This window comes from Phacochoerus africanus, chromosome 5 (assembly GCF_016906955.1).
Source record: "Phacochoerus africanus isolate WHEZ1 chromosome 5, ROS_Pafr_v1, whole genome shotgun sequence".
NCBI classification, from domain to species: Eukaryota; Metazoa; Chordata; class Mammalia; order Artiodactyla; family Suidae; genus Phacochoerus; species Phacochoerus africanus.
In genome coordinates, this window is record NC_062548.1 from 111,476,430 (window position 1) to 111,500,719 (window position 24,290).

General features: G+C 40.6%; 1 protein-coding gene across 1 annotated transcript in view; it reads right to left on the reverse strand.

The window, feature by feature from the left end:
- Positions 1–23,273, reverse strand: part of TTC27 (tetratricopeptide repeat domain 27) — a 176,991-nt gene extending 153,718 nt beyond the window's left edge. The window contains exons 1-5 of the mRNA XM_047782314.1: positions 22,983–23,273; positions 21,747–21,924; positions 18,144–18,273; positions 15,533–15,673; positions 10,642–10,744 (exon numbers count right to left, since the gene is read on the reverse strand). Of these exons, the coding sequence (XP_047638270.1) occupies positions 10,642–10,744; positions 15,533–15,673; positions 18,144–18,273; positions 21,747–21,924; positions 22,983–23,082 (652 nt within the window). The 5' untranslated portion in view covers positions 23,083–23,273. The remainder of the gene's footprint in view (positions 1–10,641; positions 10,745–15,532; positions 15,674–18,143; positions 18,274–21,746; positions 21,925–22,982) is intronic.
- Positions 23,274–24,290: the final 1,017 nt, after the last annotated feature.

Below are 24,290 nucleotides of genomic sequence, written 5' to 3' on the forward strand. Positions count from 1 at the left end.
ACAAGTTATAATCCACTGAATGAATTAGGAATCTGTGAGCCCAAACTAATAAATACATATATTCAAAGTTTAGTGAGGAATAGGAAGCTTCCATGGTCTCCAAGTACACCACCAAAACACACTAAATAATACAAACAGTAATAGCCAAAAACTGAAAGCAATCTGAACATTCATCAAAAGATGAACGGATAAACAAACTGTGGTATCTCCATATAATGGAACACTACACAGCAATTAAAATGAATGTACTATAAGATAGTAAACCTTTAGGGTGTACAATATAACACTTTGATATATGTATGCATTGTGAAATGATTACCACAATTAAATTAACACATAAAAAAATAAAATAAAAAATAATAAATAAAATGAATGTACTAGGGAGCTCTCTTAGTGAATCAGCAGTTAAGGAACCTGACTAGGATCCATGAGGATGAGGGTTCAATCACTGGCTTTGCTCGGTGGGTTAAAGATCCAGCACTGCCATGAGTTGTGGTGTAGGTCAAAGACGCAGCTCTGATTCCATGTGGCTGTGGTGTAGGCCGGAAGCTGTAGATCCGATTAGACCCCTAGCCTGGGAATTTCCATATGCCACAAGTGTGGCCCTAAAAAGCAAAAAAAAAAAAAAAATGAAAAGAAATAAAATGAATGTTATATGTGACAATACAGATGAATCAAAATAATTACGTTGAGTGAAAGAAGCCACACGAAAAGAAAAAAAAGAGTACAGACTGTATGAATTCATTTTTAAATAATTCTAGGAAATGCAAACTAATATACAGTGACAGAAAGCAGCCCAGTAGTGGCGTGAAGACGCTGAAGGAAAGATCGGTAAGGACGAGAGGATGGGGTTCTAAAGAAGCGCAAGGACACTTTTGGGGGCTAAGTACATGATCATTATCTCAATTGTGGTGATGCTTTCATGGGTGTAAGCATATGTTTGAACTTGACAAATTGTACATTTTAGTATCCAGTATATTTCATGTCAGTTATATCTCAATAAAGCTGTTTTAAAAATTAAAAATATGGAGTTCCCATTGTGGCGCAGTGGTTAACGAATCCGACTAGGAACCATGAGGTTTCAGGTTCGATCCCTGGCCTTGCTCAGTGGGTTAAGGATCCGGTGTTGCTGTGAGCTGTGGTGTAGGTCGCAGACGAGGCTCGGATCCCACGTTGCTGTGGCTCTGGCGTAGGCCAGCGGCTACAGCTCCAATTAGACCCCTAGGCTGGGAACCTCCATATGCCACGGGAGCAGCCCAAGAAATGGCAAAAAGACCAAAAAAAAATAAAATAAAATAAATAAATAAAATAAAAAAATAAAAATTAAAAATATACAGGAGTTCCAGTTGTGGAGCAGCAGAAATGAATCTGACTAGGAACTATGAGGTTGCGTGTTCGATTCTGGCCTCCATCAGTGGGTTAAGGATCCGGTGCTGCCATGAGCTGTGGTATAGGCCACAGACGCAGCTCGGATCCCAAGTTGCTATAGCTGTGGTGTAAGCTGGAAGCTGTAGCTCCAACTGGACCCCTCGCCTGGGAACCTCCATGTGCTATAGGTGCAGCCCTAAAAAAGCAAAAAAAAAAAAAAAATTTAAAATATACATAAAGAGGAGTTCCCTAATGGCTCAGTGGGTTAAGGATCTGGCGTTGTCACTGCGGTAGCTTAGGTCATTGCTGTGGCTCAGGTTCAGTCCCTGGCCTGGAAACTTCCACATGCCATGGGCACAGTCAAAACAAACAAGCAAGCAAACAAACAAACAAATACACACACACATAAAGAGAAAATGGCTAACTCTGTAGTGAAGAAGACTTAACCAAGTGACTAAACTCAGTATCACTAGCAATAGGACAAACTGAAATTATACACCATCTGGTAGGATGCCATGAGAATAACAGGGCATGATTTCTGTGATAGACCTAGATTGAAAGAAATTAAAGGGCTATGACAAGTCAATGTAACACTTGATTCTGGACTGGATCATTTTGCTAAAAGGACATTTAGAGGACCAAAGGCAAATCTTGAATGGCAGTAATTAAACATTAGTTATTTTTTTAACACAGCATGAATTTATTATCTATCATCTTACAGATCTGTAGGTCAGATCAGAAGACGGGCACGGGTCTCACTAGGCTAGAGTTTTGGCGGCATTACATTCTCTTGTGGATGCTCCAGAAGAGTTTTTTTCTTTGCTGCCATGAGATTCTGGAGGCCAAGGAATGCTTGGCTTATGACTGTCTTCCCCCAAAATATTAGTATTTATCAATGTTAATTTCCTAATAGTAATGTTTGTATTACGGTTGTATAGAAAAGTGCTTTTGTAGGAAAAAAAACCCTAAAACATGCAGGAGCGATGGGGCACCAATTCAACAACTTATTCTTAAATGGTTTCAGAAGGAAAAAAGTTCTTTGTACTATACTTGCAACTTTCTAGAGGTTTACTTTTTTTAGAGGTTTACGTTTCCAAAAAAATGTTTTAGGTCCAAAATACTAGCAATGAAAGAAAAATAATTAAGACTATATCTTGCATAAACTAACTATAACGGAAAATAAACCAACTATAATAGAAAAAATAATTTAAAAAAAAGAAAAAATATCCATCTTGCTACATATTACCTTTCCTACATAAACTAAGTTTAAGGGTTATCACATAGTCCTGGCTGATAAGGAGGAGTTCTTCTTTACAAAAGAATTCTAAAGGGAAAAAAAAGAAATGACTGGATTATAAAAATCACTAAGTACTTAAAATTAATAAACAAGATTGCACTTTCAGAGCCAAAGGTAGCCTGGGTCACCTGAGTAAAATGCCAACTAAAAAGAAACTACATTAAGATGCTCGATAGTCAGATGGAGGGTATCCATCATAAGCCATGAAGACCAGGGAGGCATAAGCCACAGGAAAGTGCCAGCCAACTCCAATTCATTTCCTCTTAAAAAAAAAAAAAAAAAAAATCCTCTTCTCCTTGATGTCCATATTTCCTAAACGCACTTCCTACTATTGCCCCCTCTGATTTTTCCATCCTTCTCCTGACTCTCTCCCCTTTCCAACTATTTTCCTCTTCCATGCTATCATTTTAATTAATATCTACTGAAGTATTACATATGCTTAGAATTGTGCTAGGTCCTGCAGCAAAGTTTAAGCCTTGCTCTCCCCTAAAAAGAATATGGGGGAAGAAACGCTCAAAGAAAAGACATAATCATTATTCAATACACAGTTAATTTGATTTGAAATCAGGTAGTATTGACTATAATGAAGCCTTCTCTGGTCTCTCAAATTTAGACTAATCACATCCTTTCTTTTGTTCCTTCCTCTTTTTTAAATTGAAATACATTACCTGATGTACAATATTATATTTGTTTCAGGTCTACTACAAAGAGTTTTGATATTTGCATACATGATGAAAGGATCACCCTGAGAAGTCAAATAACCATCTGTCCCCATACAAAGTTACTGCAATATTATTGATCACATTTCCTTCTGCTGTAGATCGTCTCCATGGCTTATCTATTTTTACAACTGGAGGTTTGTACTTCTTAATCCCTTTCAGCTATTTTGCCCCTCCTACCCACTTCCCTTCTGGCAACCACCTATTTATTTTCTGTATCTATGAGTTGTGTTTGTGTGTTTTGTTTTTTAGATTCCACATATAAGTGAGATCACACAATTTTTGACTTTCTCTGATTTATCTGACCTAGCATGATACTCTCAAGGTCCAGTCACGTTGTCACAAATGGCAAGGTTTCTTTTTTATTTTTTTTAATGGCTGTCATTCCCTCCTCTTTATGCTCTTTTTCTCTCCTAGTATTTTAGCCCCTATACTGTTGAGTTCATTGATATCCCTAGCACTTGCCACAGTGACTGGAACACAACAAGCATTCAAAAAAAATTTTTTTTAATTAAATATCAAATGGGGCAGGAAATAGAATATCGAAAATAAAACTGGGGGAGTTCCCACTGTGGCTTAGCAGTAACGAACCACCTAGTATTCATGAGGTTTCGGATTTGATCCCTGGCCCCACTCAGTGAGATGAAGATCCAGCATTGCAGTGAGCAGTGGTGTCAGTCACAGATGTGGCAAGAATCCTGTGCTATTGTGGCTGTGCTGTAGGCCGGCAGCTGCAGCTCCAATTCGACCCTTAGCCTGGGAACTTCCATATGCCATGGGTGCAGCACTAAAAAAAAAAATTTTTTAATAAAATAAATTTGGAAAAAAGATTTTCTTACTTAAAAAAAGAACATGATGAAATTGGTATTTAAAAAAAAAAAATCCAGTACTCCTGCACAGGAAGAAGAAACAGAGGCCAAAAGAGAGCCTACAAGTCAGGTGCAACCATTCAGATATGAAAGGTGATAACAGTCTTAAGGAACAGCAAGGCTGGCCACACAGAAGAAAGGATAGATCTACCCTGAAATTCTCTGATGCACAGCAGTGATGTCCAATAAAACATTCTGTGATGATATAAATGGTCTACAGCTGCACCGTAGAAAATGCTAGCCATTCACCACAAGCGGCTTCTGAGCACTTGAAATGGGGCTGGTGAAACTGAGTAAATGAGTTCTTTATTTCATTTATTTAATTAGTCACATGTGGCTAGTGGCTACCACAATGGACAGCATAGCTCTAGCTAGCAGTTGCAAGTGACAGAATAGCAGGGTTGGGTTTTTTTGTTGTTGTTATTGCTGTTTGGGCCATGCTCATGGCATGTGGAAGTTCTGGGGCCAGGGATCAAACGTGCACCACACCACAGCAGCAACCCAAGCCACTGCAGTGACAATGCTAGATCCTTAACCACTGTGCCACAAGAGAACATCTAGCATGGTTTTTTAATGACTAAAAGGAAGCACTCTGTAGCAATACAGAGCCCAGCAATGGAATGGGCTCTCTCTCAGAGTAATCTCAGAAAGCCCAAGGAAAGAGGAGACAACTTTTTTGGACACAATCTTCCAACAGATTCTAGCATTAGGAGGGTTAAGAAGCTGGCCTACAAAGAATCACATTATTTTGCACCTGGAAGGATTCAAAGATCATTTTTACACAGAAGGAAACTTTGGGTTGGAGGTCAGACAGATTCCCTGAAGTCTCACAGAGTATCAGTGACAAAACAAACTAAAATCAGATCTTAAAACCCTAGGTTCTATTAATTATCTTGATTGTGATCATTGCACAAGTGTATACATATGTAAAATGTCATCAATTGTACACTTTAAATATAAGTCTTACTGTAGGTTAGTAACACTTTTAAAAAGTAAACAAAAAATATAAATAAAAATTAAAAAGTACACATATTAACTACTACACCATCCTATGTCAAGTCTTCAGTTCTATATGTTGTGAGGAATAAACTAGTTAACATACTTAAATACGTAGAACAGTGCTAGGTATAGAGTAAGCACTATTGAAATATAAACTGCATTATTATTATTAGATATCAGAATTCTGCCCTCCTGGACCAGTTTTACAAATGCAATGGAAAGAAGACTAAACAGGATTTGGAGTCAGAAACTCCAGTTCACAGCTCTAGTTCTTGGACAATTTCTCTGAGTCTCAATTCTTTGTAAAATGAATGAGTTAGCCGGACAAGATAATCTCTAAAGGGCCTTTCAAACTAAGTATTTCAGACACGGACTAGGATAAGAGTTGGAGGATGAAAACAGAAGGATGGATATGGAACCCTTAGGGAAGAACTGATAAGATTTAAGAATTGGCTAAATATGCAGAATGATGGAAAACAATGAGTCAACTAAGAACACAGAGTTTTGAGCTCTGGAAAACTCAAGTTTAAAAAAGAGAAACATGTTGACCCAACACACATATATTTATCATTTTAGTAAATCAGTAGGTTCTCCATGGAAATGAACAGTCATGACCTTCTGGGTCAAAATATCAACCAGTACATTTAAAACACATGCTAAAACCAGAGTGTCCGTCATGGTGCAGCAGAAACAAATCCAACTAGGAACCATGAGGTGGCAGCTTCAATCCCTGGCCTTGCTCAGTGGGTTAAGGATCCTGTGTTGCTGTGGCTATGGTGTAGGCCAGCAGCGGTAGCTCCAATTAGACCCCTAGCCTGGAAAATGCCATGTGCCACGGATGTGGCCCTAAAAAGCAAAAAAATAAAAAATATGCTAAAACCAAAATCTCTTCTCATGAGATTATTTAAAATGTGCTCTGCTGGAATTCCCACTGTGGCACAGAGGAAACGAATCCTACTGGTATCCATGAGGGTGCAGGTTCAATACCTGGCCTCACTCTGGAAGTTAAGGATCCGGCATTGCCATGAGCGGTGGTGTAGGTCACAGATGCAGCTCAGATCCCATGCTGCTGTGGCTGTGATGGAGGCCGGCAACTGCAGCTCTGATTTGACCCCTAGCCTGGGAATGTCCATACGCCACAGGTGTGGCCCTAAAAAGAAAAAAAAAAAAATTAGATAATTATATTTAGTATATTTAATGCCATTCATTCCAAAGTATCAAATTTATTTTAAAAAAATCAACGCATACATCAGCCACCAAGAAACTAAGAGTTGCCTATAGATGTTACAGTGGAATCTCCAACAAAGCACTTTAACCTGTTTTCTCTTGGACAGTGACTTCTTCATTAACTCATCTTCAAATACCCAAACTTCAACAGTGCATCTCATGTACTATATGGAACACGTTTGCAGTATCAGATCCCACAGTAAATGACTGTGTGCCCTGAAATAGTTTTTAGAGAACCACAGTTTCATTAGTATGACATTCAAAAGAGTGCCTTAGAGTATGGTGAGGAACAGACTTTTCAAGAATCTAACTCACTCCTTTCATACATGTGATCAGTCTAGTAAAGTCATGCTGACATTCTGATGGGCTCTATTCCACGACATTGTACTGATGTAACATTCCTGGACAAAAATATAAAGATCATGGCTGCTAATGTTTCATAGACTGAAAAAAAAAAACAAAAAAAAAAACTTGCCAACGTTTTGATGATCCTTCAAGGGCAACATTTCAAATATAATATTCTTCTCTGGACAGTGAACAGTACTTGAGTTATAACTGACTGCCGGGTCAACATCTGGGTCAATTCCCAGAACACTTTTTTAAATAAAATTGTTTATGAAATGTTTCAGTTTAAGACTATTGCAGACTTATTTAGACATAGCCAAAATGGACCAATTTATGACTAGATAAAATGAAAAATGTCGTTGGTTAGCCTAGAACAGCAACATAAAAAATTCTTAGTTGCAAGGCAAAGCAAATGCTATGCTAAAATATTCTGCAGAAAAGAATTGAGACCACTGGGGGGATGAGTCAGTGAGAGTCAGATTTTCCAGATATCTTAGTTAACCCTTTCTGTTTAGGAACTAAGTTTTTCCTCGTGGGGTAGAATTCTCTCTAAAACACATCTAACAGCGCCTACTTTTTAAAAATGTCCATCAAAAAGGGGCTTTTTTTTTTCTCTTCTTAATAATTACAGCTCATCATTACCAACTGAGATGTGGTAAAGAGGTAGCCATAAACATAGGTTTATATAATATGAGAAAAAAGGAAAAAGTGTGGTCTTTATATAATAAGGGATAAAAGGAAAAAGCAACTGCATCAAACTTCATTTCCTTTCCAAAAAAAGAAATAAGGAGAAACTCTCAGAGACACTTTGCTTTTTATTCATTTACCCATCTTCCATAAAACTGTAATGAAGCATAGGAAGTTGTAATACACTATATGAAATAATTATCTTTTTACAAAATTAAATAGTAGGCTGAATCCTGATGTCATCTTCTTTCAAATGTTTTCACTATGCTCTGGAAAAATCAACTTTTTCCCCCATTAATATCAATAATGTTCAACTCATCCCTGGTTTTCAAAACTTTACCGAATTTCACGAACTAGAACCTTATCCCCACTCTTCTCTCTCTCTTACGCTAAGTCTGTGTATGGAACGTATCTCACTTCATTTTAAAAATATGAGATGGCATGAATGGGGGAAAATTTAGTCTACACATTTTTCATGTTACTAAAAAGAGAAAGAGGATAATGATGTCTGCTAAACTGGGCATCAGGTCTTAATTTTCTCCAAGTCCCACTTCATATTTCACTTGGAAGAGAACTCCACACCTAGGCAATGCTATTATGAGAAGATTCAAGGTCCCACATGGTATCTGCATAGGATCAATTTTCTCATAACTTCTATAATATTTCACTTTCTGAAAAACTTTTGCACAGAAGTTAACTCAGATAAAAAATGCTATCAAGATGAAGGACAAATAGAGTTCTACAACTTCTTCTCCAAAAAGTGAGTGTAGAAAAGGCTAAATAAGTGTTAGCTATCACTATTCAACAAATATGCACCAAATATTTATTACTTTCTAGGCACTATACTAAGTAGAAACAAGAAAAAAGTCAGCCCTCAAGGAGTTCACAACCTAGAGAGTTGCTTAGTCTTAATGAAAATACAGATGGTTCAGTAGCCTAAATTTGTTCATAAAAATCTTGTGTAATCCAAAAGCATTAAACCAGAGACTTGAAGGATAAAGAAATACTGTTTTTTTTGGGAGTTCCCGTCGTGGCGCAGTGGTTAACAAATCCAACCAGGAACCATGAGGTTGCGGGTTCAGTCCCTGCCCTTGCTCAGTGGGTTAGCGACCCGGCGTTGCCGTGAGCTGTGGTGTAGGTTGCAGACGTGGCTCGGATCCCGCGTTGCTGTGGCTCTGGCGTAGGCCGGTGGCTACAGCTCCGATTCGACCCCTAGCCTGGGAATCTCCATATGCCGAGGGAGCGGCCCAAGAAATAGCAACAACAACAACAATAACAACAACAACAACAACAACAACAAAAAAGAAATACTGTTTTTTAGTTCTGTTCCTTTTTGTATCATTGTACATGTAATGAAATATAATTATACAGAAAAGAAAATTCCTTATATTTAATAAAACAATCTGCTACCCTATGTCGGGTTTAAAGAAGAAAAATATTCTTTTATATATGCAAAGTTGAAGCTCAGACTTTTTTGTATGTCCAAGTCTGATCTAATATACCCTTGCTTATTCCACAGTCTTATATTACTTAAAGTCTTAAACAAATATAAATTAAGTCCAAGAACACTGTAAACCAGCTATACGGAAAAAACAAAAACCATTTAAAAAAATTTTTTTAATGTAAAAAATTTAAAAAATAGGAGTTCCCGTCGTGGCGCAGTGGTTAATGAATCTGACTAGTATCCATGAGGATGCAGGTTCGATCCCTGGCCTTGCTCAGTGGATTAAGGATCTGGTGTTGCCATGAGCTGTGGTGTAGGTTGCAGACATGGCTTGAATCCCTCATTGCTGTGGTTCCGGCGTAAGCCAGTGGCTACAGCTCCAATTTGACCCCTAGCCTGGGAACCTCCATATGCCGATGGGAGTGGCCCTAGAAAAGGCAAAAAGACAAAAAAAAAAAATGCTTCCCTAAAAACCATAAGAGGCATCTGCAACAAAGGCATTGACTTGGGTGTGTGGTTTATGATTATTTGATAAATTTTCCATTTATACTCTAGACATATTTCTACATGTACATTATATATCTCAACAAAAAATAATAAAACAATAAAACAATAAAAATGCATCTCTACTCATTGTCATCCCCAGTAAAATGTTATTTTTTACCAAACGTTAAAAAAAAAAAAAACCCTGAATCCTTTCTTCATGTACTCAACAGGATGCAGGATAAATAATTTCCTTTTCTGTGTGTAATTTGGCAAAATTTACTCCAGCTTAAATTAGTTAAGGGAAGTTCCCATTGTGTCTCAGCGGTAATGAGCCCAACTAGTAACCATGAGGATGCAGGTTCCATACCTGGCCTCGCTCATCAGCTTAAAGGATCCAGCATTGCTGTGAGCTGTGGTGTAGGTCGCAGATGCAGCTCAGATCCCGTGTGGCTGTGGTGTGGGCCGGCAGCTATAGCTCTGCTTCGAACCCTAGCCAGGGGACTTCCACATGCCACAGGTGCAGCCCAAAAAAGAACAAAAAAATTATTTAAGGTTTTTTTTTTCTTTTTTTTTTGTCTTTTTGCTATTTCTTGGGCCATTCCTGCGGCATATGGAGGTTGCTGGGCTAGGGGTCGAATCGGAGCTGCAGCTGCCAGCCTACGCCAGAGCCATGGCAACGCAGGATCCGAGCCGCGTCTGTGACCTACACCACAGCTCACGGCAACGCCGGGACCTTGACCCACGGAGCAAGGGCAGGGATCGAACCCTCAACCTCATAGTTCCTAGTCGGATTCGTTAACCACTGCGCCACAACGGGAACTCCTAAGGATTTTTTTTTAATAAAAGTTTATACTCGTTTCTAATGAAGTTTCTTATATTAAAGACAGAGAAAATATTTAAATACCTTTAAGCAATTTGTGATAAAATCACAGTGACCTACAGAGACCAAATCACTCTTTTTAAGTAGGTAATATAAAAATAGTAATTGGCTTTTTTAAAGTTGGAAGACAAAAAAGAAATCCTACAATCTGATATCCTAATAATTTGTGATATTCCACATCTAGAAAGAATGGAGAAAAAAAGACACAACCTCAAACAAAAAGTTACCATCAGCTGTCAAAGGATAAACTAAAAAGCAGTATCTCACCTAAGAAAACAGAAGGGACTACATGGTCACAGCAAACAAACTGTGCGACATACCTTGCGCGACACACTCTTCCGCGAGAGCAAAAAGCTGAGGTGAGCGTTCCTCCAGCAGTTGCTGGTGAATATTCACACATCTCAGAGTCCACCATGGCAAGCTCTAGAAGAAGAAAACACCAACGTCAGCTTTGGGGGGGAAAAATTATATTAATTCAAATTTATTTTTAGAATTTTGTCTTACATTTGTGAGATTAAATTTATTCTTCAATAAGCTTATCCAGCCAATGCTCAATAATAACACCAAATCTATGATTCCGACTTCAGTAATAATTAGCAAATCCACTGCTAGATCTTCCACAAGAATAAACCTCTCCTCTGTTCTCTCAGAAGCTGTATTTGTAGCCAGCTGGGTTTCCTGATACCATTTCAAACTCATATTTCCTCCTTTAAAATGTCCACTGTAAGGAGTTCCTATTGTATCTCAGAGGGTTAAGAACCCAACTAGTATCCATGAGGACAGGGGTTCAGTCCTAGGCCTCGCTCAGTGGGTTAAGAATCCGGCATTGCCGTGAGCTGTGGTGTAGGTTGCAGACGTGGCTCAGATCTGGCGTAGCTGTGGCTGTGGTGTAGGCCGGCAGCTGCAGCTCCAATTCAACCCCTAACCTAGGAACTTCCATATGCCACGAACTTCTATATGCCACAGGTTTGGCCTTAAAAAAAAAAGTCCCCCATAACCATCCTCTCTACCATAGCACACTACCAGCACCAGAATCCAACACCAACAATTCTAGGAAGCCTCCCACAAGAACCTCCTGCAGGGTGATTTTTTCTCAACTTGCAGCACATTATTTTCACCTCCCTTTACAAACACATTCCACCGTATTCGTGTATGCCATCCTAGCTTTCAATGCTGTCTGCCATCTAACCAACAACATGAGAAATCGTGTCTTACTCATCTCTGTATCCTCCCCGGAGCACTGTATGCTGTGCGACTACAAGGTAAGAAATACCCTGGATTCAGATATTGCCCAAACTGGAGAGATCCCTTCCCCACCCTCTTCCACGAGGCCTTCTCCCACTAGCAGGGCACACACTCATCTCCCACTTCTCTCAACTTCCACACTGTGCCTAGAAGTTAGCACTCAATGCAGAGCTCTTGTTTTTCAAGTGTGTAACTACCTGGTCCATGTATTTTTGAGGACAGAGACTGCGTTTTATACACTGTCTTCACGAATGCACTGGTTTAGAACACAGTAGCCTTTTCTCTATTCTCTGATGTCTCTCTTCTGCTGCCTCAGCACCATCTTTCTCCCCCAGAAAAATCCATGACAAAGGTTTATATTCTTCCAGACCCTCCTGTATGCATATGTGTGCAAGTAACAAGTACCAAATATTTTGACAGGCTCATTAAAGGACCAAGTATGATCATGCATTGAATCGTCTAAATTAATTACAGCTATGTTACTTTGCATTGTATTGCACAAAGGTGTGAGAAATTAATATTCCTTTTTTTAAAAGCAATACCTACTGGAGTTCCCATTGTAGATGAGCAGTTAAGGAACCCGACTAGCATCCATGAGGACGTGGGTTCGATCCCTGGACTCGCTCAGTGGCTTAAGGATTTGGCGTTTCCGTGAACTGTGGTTTAGGTTGCAGACACGGCTTGGATCCTGCAATGCTGTGGCTCTGGCGTAGGCCGACGGCTACAGCTCTGATTGTACCCCTACCCTGGGAACCTTCATATGCCATAAGTGCGGCCCTAGAAAGACCAAAAAAAAAAAAAAAGCCAAAAGCAATACCTACTAATAGGAGATCATGCTTAATTACCAAAAGCATTTTCTTTTTCACTCGAACTTAAGGGGTAAAGCTGCCTGCTACATACAAGTGCTGCCTAAATGATGCAATCACAAATGAATTTTAACTCTGACAAAATCCTTTCTAATTATTAATACTGTTTCCTCAATCCATGTAAGGAAAGGTAGAATTATCTAATAGAAAGAAGTTTCACAACATTTTAAATTTAATTCCCTGAGGTGTTGCCTCATTTTCATTCTTTTCCTATCACTAGGCTAATGAAGTCAGTCTGTATTTCAATTAACTGTCCCTTATCTGCTGTCAGCAATAAGTGAGTCAGGTTTGGCAGCATATTCTTTCCTTTTCCAGACATGGAAATGTAGATAGTCCAGTCAGAGACTTCCCTTTCAAGAAAACATATAAGATGCTGTATTCTTAAAAAACAGATCTATAACTAACTCTTAACCCAAAATCTTTATATGGGAGAAAGTGGAACATGAAATGAACAAAGAAAGCATAGCCTATTTTTCCACTACAAAATAAATGTGCCTTTTTCTATTTGCCAGGAATCACTTCACAGGAAATTTGAGGCATTAACAAAAAAGGAAACTTGAGAGTTCCCCTTGTGGCTCAACGGTAATGAACTAGTATCTATGAGGACGTGGATTCAACCCCTGGCCTCACTCAGAGGACTAAGGATCTGGTGTTGCTGTGAGCTGTGGTATAGGTTGCAGACGCGTCTTGGATCCCGTGCTGCTATGGTGAAGGCCAGCAGCTGCAGCTCCAATTCAACCCCCAGCCTGGCAACCTCCATATGCTGCAGGTACGGCGCTAAAAAGCAAAAAAAATAAAACAAAATAATTAATTACAAAGGAAACTTGAAGCCTTGTTCTAGTTTCAAGATCCTGTCTGCTGATTATAGTACTTATTACGGAATGTTCTGACTGAGAAGTCACTCTAGTCCGCAACCTTCTAGAAGGCAGGGAGCATGGGTATACCTCAAAGAAACCCAATAAATGTTGGCCAAATTAGTCCATTTATAAAGAAGGAAACTGATATTCCAAGAAATTAATTAGCCTAAGGTCACATGGTTGTTAAGTGGCTGAGCCAGACAAACTCTGGTCTGATAAAGCCAAGATTCTTTTTACCCAACATCTACATATTACCAATACTAGTCTACATACTTCAGAGACTAGAGGTATCATCTTCTTTGATAGTTCCACAAAAATAACATCATAATAAACAACCTGATACATTCCTTCCTTGGGAGTCAACCTATTCAAAATTAATTTTCAAGGTTATGATTACCTTGAATAAGTGTGTGCTACTTCTTTATCATTTTATCTTCATTTATCAAATAAGTCTTTTTTTTTTTTTTTTGCTTTTTAGGGCCACACTCTCGGCATATGGGGGTTCCCAGGCTAGGGGTCGAGTCAGAACTGTAGCTGGTGGCCTACACCACAGCCACAGCAATGCCAGATCTGAGCCGCATCTGCAACCCAAACCACAGCTCATGGAAATGCCAGATCCTTAACCCACAGAGTGAGGCCAGGGATCAAACCCGCAACCTCATGGTTCCTAGTTGGATTTGTTAACCACTGAGCAACGACAGGAATTCCCTCAAATGAGTCATTTTTAACATCACCATCTAGAGAATGCTATAGTAAACACCAAAGAGGGAAAAACTATTACATTTCAATTGAAAGGCAAGGTTTCAGCACAAAATGATCTTTGCATGGTGATATAAAACATGAATATAGGGTTTTAGCAGAAGTCAAAGAGAGTTTCCATGTGGCACAATGGGTTAGGAATCCAACTGCAGTAGCCTGGGTTGATGCGGAGGTGGAGGTTTGATCCCAAGCCCGGTGTAGTGGCTTAAAGGATCCAGTATTGCCTCAGCCACAGGTTGGGTTGCAGCTGCAGCTCAGATTCAATCTCTGGCCTGGGAACTGCCTTATGCTGAAGGTGCGGCCATAAAAAGAAAGGTACAACACATGGGCCAAACCCAGCCCATCACCTGTTTTCCTGTAGCCAAAGAATCACGACCAGCTTTCGAATTTTTTTATTTTTTTTTGGCACACCCACAACATGTGGAAGTTCCTGGGCCAGGGATCACACCTGTGCTACAGCAGATACCCAAGCCACTGCAGTGAGAATGATGGATTCTTAACCCACTGTGCCATTGAAGAACTCCATGGTTCTTATATTTTTAAATCATTGCAAAAAAAAAGAAAAGAAAAATAATTATTTTGTGACATGAGAAAAATATAGGAAGTATAAATTTCAGTGTCCATAAATAAAGCTTTATTGGTACACAGTCACACCCACTCACCACACGTATGGGCCACAGCTGCTTTCACACTACAAGGCAGGCTGTGTAGTTATCTGCACAGAATTGAGCAGGTGGGACAGAGCCTGTACAATGCATGGCTGACAACTTCCACGAAACCTCAAGGAATTTCTTTGCATCTCCCTTTTTTGTCACCTCCCACTGCATATTAGCTGCAAATTAGCTTTCTGTGAGAATGAATGCTTTACATGTGACCTAAAGAAACCACGTAACAGATATCCAACAAAAGCTCTACTAAATCCAACCCAAATAATGAAACAAGGTAGGATATGAGCCAAGAAACAATAATTAAGATCTACTGCAAGTGCTATACTTCTGGCTATTGCTTATTACCATTACATGAAATTCAAAAAAAGACTAAGAAGGATGTTTTTAAACTATATTTAAGATTCAGAGAATGAACATTTACACACATGGAAACATACACAAAACATGTATCCATAATCCTTTTGAAGAGGCTCAATATCTGATTTTATACTAGATGAGTTTCACGAAGGGAAACAGTTTTTGCTTATTTTCATCAAATTTTAAAATTAAATACCTAAGAGTTCCCTTGTGGGGCAACGGGTTAAGGATCCGGCATTGTCACTGCAGCGGCTCAGGTCACTGCTATGGTATGGGTTCAATCCCTGTGAATGTTCATGTGCCTCGGGCATAGCCCTAATTAATTAATTAATTAATTACCTAAAGGAAACTTAGAAAACATATATACCAAGATATTCAGCATCACACCTAAAATTTGATGCTATCCAGCATAAAAGTCACGCCTGGGTCTGAATCTCCTGGCTCCTTTTCTTCTCTTACCTGAAGAGCTGTGAGTTTATGTCTTACATTCACTAGGATAATTCGTGCTAATAACAGCAATATAGGCTTCGAGGTCAGGCTGTAGATTGATTCACCATCTAGAATGAGCAGACTCAGAACAAGCGCATCCAGTCCTTTGACCTGAAAAAACAATTTTAAGTGGAGATGATATAACTTGGCAAAATATTCATCTTTATATGTCTTACAAGCATACATACTTTCCAGTTAATCAGCTTTGAAACAGAGTTATGGATCTATTACACATCAATTAGCACTGGAGCCAGTCATAACATTATAAATGCCCTTAGAGGTCTACAACTCCAGATTGCCCTGGGAAACCACCCATGTCCTTGCACTTGAGAGGAATAGGACAATCAAGAAAATGGTACTTCTGAAGAAGCATTATGACTTTATAGATTTATAAAATATCTTCTCAATGAAAACAAATCATATATGAAAGCATTTATAAGAAACACCTATCTTTCACATATGCTTCACCAGCTGGCAAATATCCTTACAAACCATGTCTGCTCCGTAATTACTATGAAGCGAAAGAACAACAAGATTTACCTATCAAATGCGCAGCAGGCAAATAACCACGGACTAACGTGAACAGAAAGCTGCCCAAAAGGGATGCCTCTGAAAAATCCACTTCTTGGCTGAACGGAGATTTTCTACAATGGCCAAAGCACCTGTATTTTTTAAATGTGGACTGGATAATTGTTTTGTTTGTTCGTTTTGTTTTTATTTGGCTGCACCCTCGGCATTTGGAAGTTCCTGGACCAGGGATCAAACCCACGCCACAGCAGTGACAATGCCAGACCCTTAACCACCAGGCCACTAGGCAACTTCAAAGTGGACTGAATAATTTTGACTTTGCTGCTGCAAAGTCGACAGCAGGAATGCTCAACCATTAGGAACATGGGCTCTAATGTCATAGACGCAGAATGGTGTCCTTTTTCTGTTTGTTAGTTTGTGGACATAGGTAAATTTTTGTTTTAACTAAAATCTCTGTTTCATCCATTACAAAATGAAATAATAGAACCTACACCTCATAGGGTTCTTGTAAGGATTAAACAATTAAGTAATGTGCCTGTGCCTGGCTTTGCTGAAGCATTAGATAAAGATATAAAAGAAGTAGCTGTGGGTTCACAGACCTCTGTCCAACCTTCATCATCACTGAAAAGTGTAAAAGTCTACTGCAAAATAACATAATACATAACATTATATAACATTAATGTTATTATATTATTATATTATGGTTATAACATAACCCAGTAGAATGATGTGTAAGAGATAAGTGTTATGGCTCCAGATTATAGCTGCTTTTGTACTTCTCTTTCCAACCATCAAATTATTAACAATTATGGAGTTCCCATCGTGGCTCAGTGGTTAACGAATCTGACTAGGAACCATGAGGTTGCAGGTTCGAGCCCTGGCTTTGCTTAGCAGGTTAAGGATCCAGTGTTGCCGTGAGCTGTGGTATAGATCGCAGATGCCAGGCACTTACAAATAAGTATATGCGTGATATAAAGGAAATCATCCATGGGAACTGTGCTTAAGCACAGCAGCAAAACCTGCCTGCAACAAAATTAAACAGATCACCAGATTCGCTGCTTTGCCAGAAAAGATCTTTATGTAACTGCAGTAACATATGCAGCTGGGCAACTGGTACAGCTGCCCTGTGCTTTAATAAAAAGAGCCCCTAACAGAGCTCCTTAAAATGGAGAGCATCTGGAGAGGAGTTTGAGATTGACAATGGCACTTCTGGAATCATTTGAAAATCTGACCAGGAGTTCCCATCATGGCACAGTGGTTAACGAACAAATCTGACTAGGAACCATGAGGTTGCGGGTTCGATCCCTGCCCTTGCTCAGTGGGTTGGTGCTCCGGCATTGCCGTGAGCTGTGGGGTAGGTTGCAGACACAGCTTAGATCCTGCGTTGCTGTGGCTCTGGCGTAGGCTGGCAGCTACAGCTCCGGTTAGACCCCTAGCCTGGGAACCTCCATATGCTGCGGGAGCGGCCCAAGAAATGGCAAAAAGACAAAAAAAAAAAAAAAAGAAAATCTGACCAATGAACAGGCATTCTTAATAGGTTCTGTATCAGCTATAGTCATGTTTCTTTCCTACCTACTATTAGCTCCAGTTTATAAAGACCCATTCCTAAAGATTAAACCACAAAGGAGTTCCCGTCGTGGCTCAATGGTTAATGAATCCGACTAGGAACTGTGGGGTTGCGGGTTCGATCCTTGGCCTTGCTCAGTGGGTTAAGGATCCGGTGTTGCCGTGAGCTGTGGTGTAGATTACAGACGTGGCTCGGATCCTTCATTGCTGTGGCTCTGGCACAGGCTGGCGGCTACAGCTCCAAATTCGACCCCTAGCCTGGGAACCTCCATATGCCACGGGAGCGGCCCAAAAAATAGCAAAAAGACAAACAAAAAAATATATTAAACCACACAATGGCTGTGGTGTAGGTCAGCAGCTGCAGCTCCAACTCAGCCCCTAGCCTGCAAACTTCCACATGTCATGGGTGTGGCCCCTAAAAAGACAAAAAAAAAAAAAGAATAAATAACACAATAATACCTATATATGACATTTCCAAGAAGCATACCTCACTGAACTGCTGGAACAAGACAGATGGCAAAAAATCCCGAGGGTGTAAATCAACCAAAGGCCCCGTCCAGTTACTCTGAACAAATAGCTGCAAACTGCTCACACCAATTAAGAATATCAGCTGTTGTCTGAATAAAGAAATACACATGAACCACCATTACTGGATAAAACAAGCACACTACTACTTCACTTCACTTATTAAGAGAAATAACATTAAAAAAAAGAGAGAGAGAAATAACATTTATTGAGATTACTTGAGAGTATTATCAAAAAAATTTCTGACATGTACACAATTTAGGTCTGCAACATCCAATATTATCACCATGAGCTACATATGCTCTTTTCTTTTTCTTCCTTTTTTTTTCGCTTTTTAGGGCTACACCCAAGGCATATGGAAGTTCCCAGGCTAAGGGATGAATTGAAGCTACAGCTGTCAGCCTATGCCACAACCATGCCAGATCTGAGCTGTGTCTACAACCTACACAGCAGCTCAGGGTAATGTGGATCCTTGACCCACTGAGCAAGGCCAGGGAACAAACCCACATCCTCATGGATACTAGTTGGATTCGTTTCCAATGTGCCACAATGAGAACTCCTACATATGCTCTTTTAATTTCAATTAATTACAACTAAATAAAACTTAAAATTCAGCCCCTTGGTCACACTGTCCACATTTCAAGTTCTCATTAGCTAAATGTGGCTACTGGATACCATGCTGGACCTCTCCATCATCACAGAAAGTTCTCATGAACAGCACTGGCTTAGGACCTGATCAGGCACTTAGAACTTTTTTCTTGTATTCTCTTTAACAGCTCTGACACTGACTGGATAGACAAGTGATTTTCTACAATAGAAAACTGATAAGAAGTTGTTCTCAAACACTGCCCTGATCCTGGACTACCAACTATTAAAACAAAACAAACAAGAATCCTAAAGAAATTTCATTTGAACTTATTTATTTTCAATCCTACTTTAACTTAAGACAGGAGTGGGTGAGTAAACTTCTATAAAGGAATAGATTTAAAAAAAAAAATACTTTAGGCTTTGGAGATCACGTGTTTCTCTTGTTCCAGCCCTTTAAAAATGTAAACATTGGGAGTTCCTGTTGTGGTTCAGCAGTAATGAACCTGACCGGTATCCAGGAGGATGCAGGTGTGGCCATAAAGAAAAAAAAAAGTAGGAGTTCCCGTCGTGGCACAGTGGTTAACAAATCTGACTAGGAACCATGAGGTTGCAGGTTCGATCCCTGGCCTTGCTCAGTGGGTTAGGGACCCAGCGTCGCCATGAGCTGTGGTGAAGGTTGCAGACGCGGCTCAGATCCTGCGTTGCTGTGGCTCTGGCGTAGGCCGGTGGCTACAGCTCCAATCAGACCCCTAGCCTGGGAACCTCCATATGCCACGGGAGCGGCCCTACAAAAGGCAAAAAGACAAAAGAAAAAAAAGAAAGAAAGAAAAAAAAAGTAAACATCATTCTCAGGCACTTTGGTCTTGACCCACCAGCCATAATCTGTCAGCCCCTGGATTAAGACAAAAATAGGTGGGGATGCAACTCTAACAAATAAGAGCCAGAGACTCCTGTAGCTTCACGCTGGATAAAAAGAAAGAGCAGTCATCCTCTTCCTCCTACATCCCCTAGGCCCTACCTCAAAAGGAAGGTTCTTTAAGGAGAAAAAAAAAAAAAATCAGTGCTACCAGACTTGGGGAACCAGAATGCAACAAAACTGACAGCAGAGCAAAGAATGAGCAGAAAACAGGCAACAAAAGAGCTTGTTTATAGTTAGAAGTTAAGAAACTTAGGGAAACGCATGTGAAGCAAGGTTTTGAAGCTTTAATATAACTAAAAATCAAAATTCTTAAGGCAACAGTTCTCTTGTGGTGCAGCAGATTATGGATCTGGCATTGTCATTGTAGAGGCTCGGGTCACTGCTGTGGAATGGTTTCAATCCCTGGCCTGGGAACTTCCACATACCATGGGCGTACCCCCCAAAAAATTTTTTAATTTAAAAAAAAATCCTTGGAGTTCCCGTCGTGGCGCAGTGGTTAATGAATCCGACTAGGAACCATGAGGTTGCTGGTTTGGTCCCTGCCCTTGCTCAGTGGGTTAACGACCCGGCGTTGCCGTGAGCTGTGGTGTAGGTTGCAGACTCGGCTCGGATCCTGCGTTGCTGTGGTTCTGGCGTAGGCTGGTGGCTACGGCTCCAATTAGACCCCTAGCCTGGGAATCTCCATATGCCTCGGGAGCAGCCTAAGAAATAGCAAAAAGACAAAAAAAAAAAATCCTTAAGGCGAAATGAGAATCCTTTTTAATTTTCAAACACCTCAAGAAAAGGCCACTGAAATGTCTCTTCTCAGCTTTATGTGACAAGCTGGAATTCTGGTCTACCAATGAATACTGCATGTGTGTGAATGTAAGTTTTCATATGCCCCGCACAAAGCTAATGGCTATGATATCTCACACACATCAGACAGTGAAATAACAACCAAAAATGCTATCAGAGGAATATAAACTACTAGTAAACCAGAAAAATGAAATTGAAAGACACTAAGTTTTTAAATAAACTAAAATGCCTATAGTAGCATTTTTTTGTGAACTCCTTATGAATACAGATTATGTCTCATTCATTTTCACAAGCTCAACACCTAAGACGGTATTTGATTTGCCTTAGAACTAAATGAAGCCAATCCCTAGAAATAATGGTAAAACAAAATTGCATGTGTTTTCAAGATAACTAAAACTTGATGTGGCTGCCACAGATGGTAGAGAAAAGAAAGTTACATTAACAAACTTACAAGAGTGATACATAAGCCACTGAAAAGCTTAGGTTACACTGCTATGTAACCATCCATTATACATAATTCTATAAAATTACATAAATGTCAATGGAAGAAGGTAAACCAAGGTTCCACTAAAAAACACTAAAGATAACAATCTAAAGCATAACAAAAATAATTACACCTATCACTCAGCAATCTAGAAACACCAAGGTGAACAGTGCACACTTTCAAGTTAAAAGGCAGTAAGGTCTGGAGTTCCCGTCGTGGCTCAGTGGTTAACGAATCCAACTAGGAACCATGAGGTTGCGGGTTCGGTCCCTGCCCTTGCTCAGTGGGTTAACGATCCGGTGTTGCCGTGAGCTGTGGTGTAGGTTGCAGACGCGGCTCGGATCCCGCGTTGCTGTGACTCTGGTGTAGGCCGGCAGCTACACCTCCGAATTCGACCCGTAGCCTGGGAACCTCCATATGCTGCTGGAGCGGCCCAAGAAATGGCCAAAAAAAAAAAAAAAAAGGCAGTGAGGTCTGAGGTTTGGCCGATGGCTAAAGCCTATCATATCTAAGCATTTGGAAGCTCAACGGGTTAGCAGTTACCATTCAGTCATATGCCAGTGTTCTATATAAAATCCTTATATCCTACACCACTTTACCTTTTCATTTTCTGGATGGTCCTCTGAACAGAAGCTCTTATACAGATTGTCTGGTACATCATGAGCCCCGACTAACCATAAAGCCAGGTTTTTTAACTGCAAAAACTCAGTGCCTGTCAAGGCATTATTAAATGTATTCAGCATCTGTTTCTCTACGAAATTTTCAAATAAAAACTCTACCTCTTGGTATTGTCCAAATCTGTTGAGTAATCCAGAAATGTTATTATCTGCTTCTCCAGGTAGCTGTCAATTTTTTCCTCAGTCACCATTGCTGAATTTAAAATATTTTGAGTCAATGAATTTAAGAATATGGCCTCATAGTTCCCTTCTAGCAGCAATTGTAGGAAAGATGCACTCTCTGTAAAAGAAAAAAAAATTTAGTTCAATAATTCAAAGAACAATATGTTATACTGTAAAGGGTAACACTGTTAGCATTTTAGTACACAACAAACTGTATATACTTAGAATGCTTGCTATACAATAATCACAAAGCACCGAGAAAATTTCTATCATTATACAAACATCGCTTCTCCTAGATTAGAAGCCTATCTACACTATGCGCAGCAAGGCAGAAGTTAGACTCAGAAATAATATTCTTCATTAGCAAGTAACATCACCCTTCTGCTGGGAATCTTAAAGGATTCCTACTGACAAAAAAAAAAAAAGTTTTCTCAGAAAGCTTCCTATCCCTGTCTGACTCCTCCTATCCCTACTGTCCCCCCGCCCAACGAAAAGCTGGTTCACTCAGTTTCCCTAATATCCCAATGCACATTCCTGCCTCACTTGTCAGTCTTATTCTTTAATCAAAAATCAGGTCAAGTTTGATTTCTTCCATAAGACTTTTCCATACCAGATTTCAGAAACTTCTTTCCTGAAACCTATTATGTACACACACAAACTCGAGTGCACACACACACATACACAGAGATCACTTACATACTGTCCTAAATTGTCATTCCTCCTCCTCTGTGTCTAGCCTAAATCCCCCAACCAGAAGTGCCTATATCCCACTATGTGCTTTGCTTACAAGATTACATCTTTGTTGCCTCGTTTCACCTGTCGTGCTTACCAGCTGTGTGACCTTGAATAAATTACGTAACAAATCTGTACTTAAAGGACTTCATCTGGAAAATGAGAATGGAAGTGGAACCTATTATAAGGATTAAATGGCTGAATAAATGTCAAGAGTTTAGAAAAATAATTGGCATTGTTATTATTACTGAACCTGGACGGTGAGAAGACAGGCATGGAGCTTGGGGACCACGCCCACCATATCAAGTACGCAACAACCCAAAGCCTAGTTTTCGGTGGGAAAAAAATAAAACCACGAGGGATGAGAACCCAGTCGCCGCCACCCCTTCTCCCCACAGTCCCACGCTGGCCTAAGTCTTTCCCTGGCAGGTGCACCCCTCTCACCCAAACCAACGACTCCGTCCTGCTTCCACCGCTTCCTCTCAGCTTCAGTGGAGAAGCCTCTCAGAACTGCCAGCTCCGGGGTCCACATCACCCCAGACATCGCTGCAGCCAGAAGACGTTCCTACTAGAGTGACACAGGAGCCAACCAAAGAAAGTGGAAAGATGAGAGTCCAAAACGCAGAAGACTAGTGGCGACAGTTCCTGTGAACACACCCACAGCCCTAGAACCCCATGTGTGGATACCGGCACAAGGGGGCGGCCATGACAGGAGCGCGGAGAACCCTGGGAAACACACACGCTTTCTCCGGACCAGTTTCCGCCTCGGCGACCAACCCAAGTCCTTGCTACGAGCATGCCCAGTGGGGATGCCCTGCTCCGGGCGAGGAGGAGGGAGAGGGCTTTGCTTAGAGCTTGCGGTCTACCTCAGCCCTGGCTCCTGGAGGGAGGAGCTGCTGGAGCTGCAGAGGGCGGGTTGAAGTGATGTGGAATGTTGCAGTCTTGCCCAGATGAGATACAACTGAAATGTCTGAGGCTTTGATCCCTAAAACTTTCACTCAGAACCGTCCTGACTACCTAACGAAAGCCGTAGTCTTTTCCTTAAAAGCACGTGGGCTTTTATACCAACACTGCCATAGCATTTCAGGGAGTTAGATCCTCTGAGTGGAGTCCGTGAACCCCAGGTTAAGAACGCCCTCAGCAGAGGTCTTTATTCTGGAATGAATTCAAGTGTAAATGAAATATCAGGTTTTGATGCTGCCGCTACATAAATCATGACTGGGTGGGACATCTGGCCCGGCCGCTGGTGCAGAGAAGCTTTCGGAGGCTAGACGGCGAACACTGAAGAAATCTGCCAACCCTGAGTGCCTGCTGCTGGGCCCAGAGCTGTCAGGTCCTTAAATCTTCATGGTCAAGACCGAGCTCTGAGAGCTTGACTTGGTGGGGCAGGATTCTGCCTCCAGTTAGCATGCAGCCTGCACTGTGAGTGTGTTGCCATACACGAACCAGGAGAAAGCTGCAGGGTGACACCACAAGGGATTCAAGTAGGAATCAAATGCAGTTCTGGAGGAGCCTCGCCCATTACCGGCTCCAAGACGAGAAGCGAAATTCTTTTTTTTTTTTTTTTTCCCAAAGTGTTCGCAGTCCCTGCCATTTGGATGTTCCCAGCCTAGGAGTCAAATCGGAGCTGCAGCCGCCAGCCTACACCATAGCCACAGCAACGTTAAATCCTAGCTGCGTCTTCAACCTGCACCACAGCTCATGAGCAATGCTGGATCCTTAACCTGCTGAGCGAGGCTAGGGATTAAATCT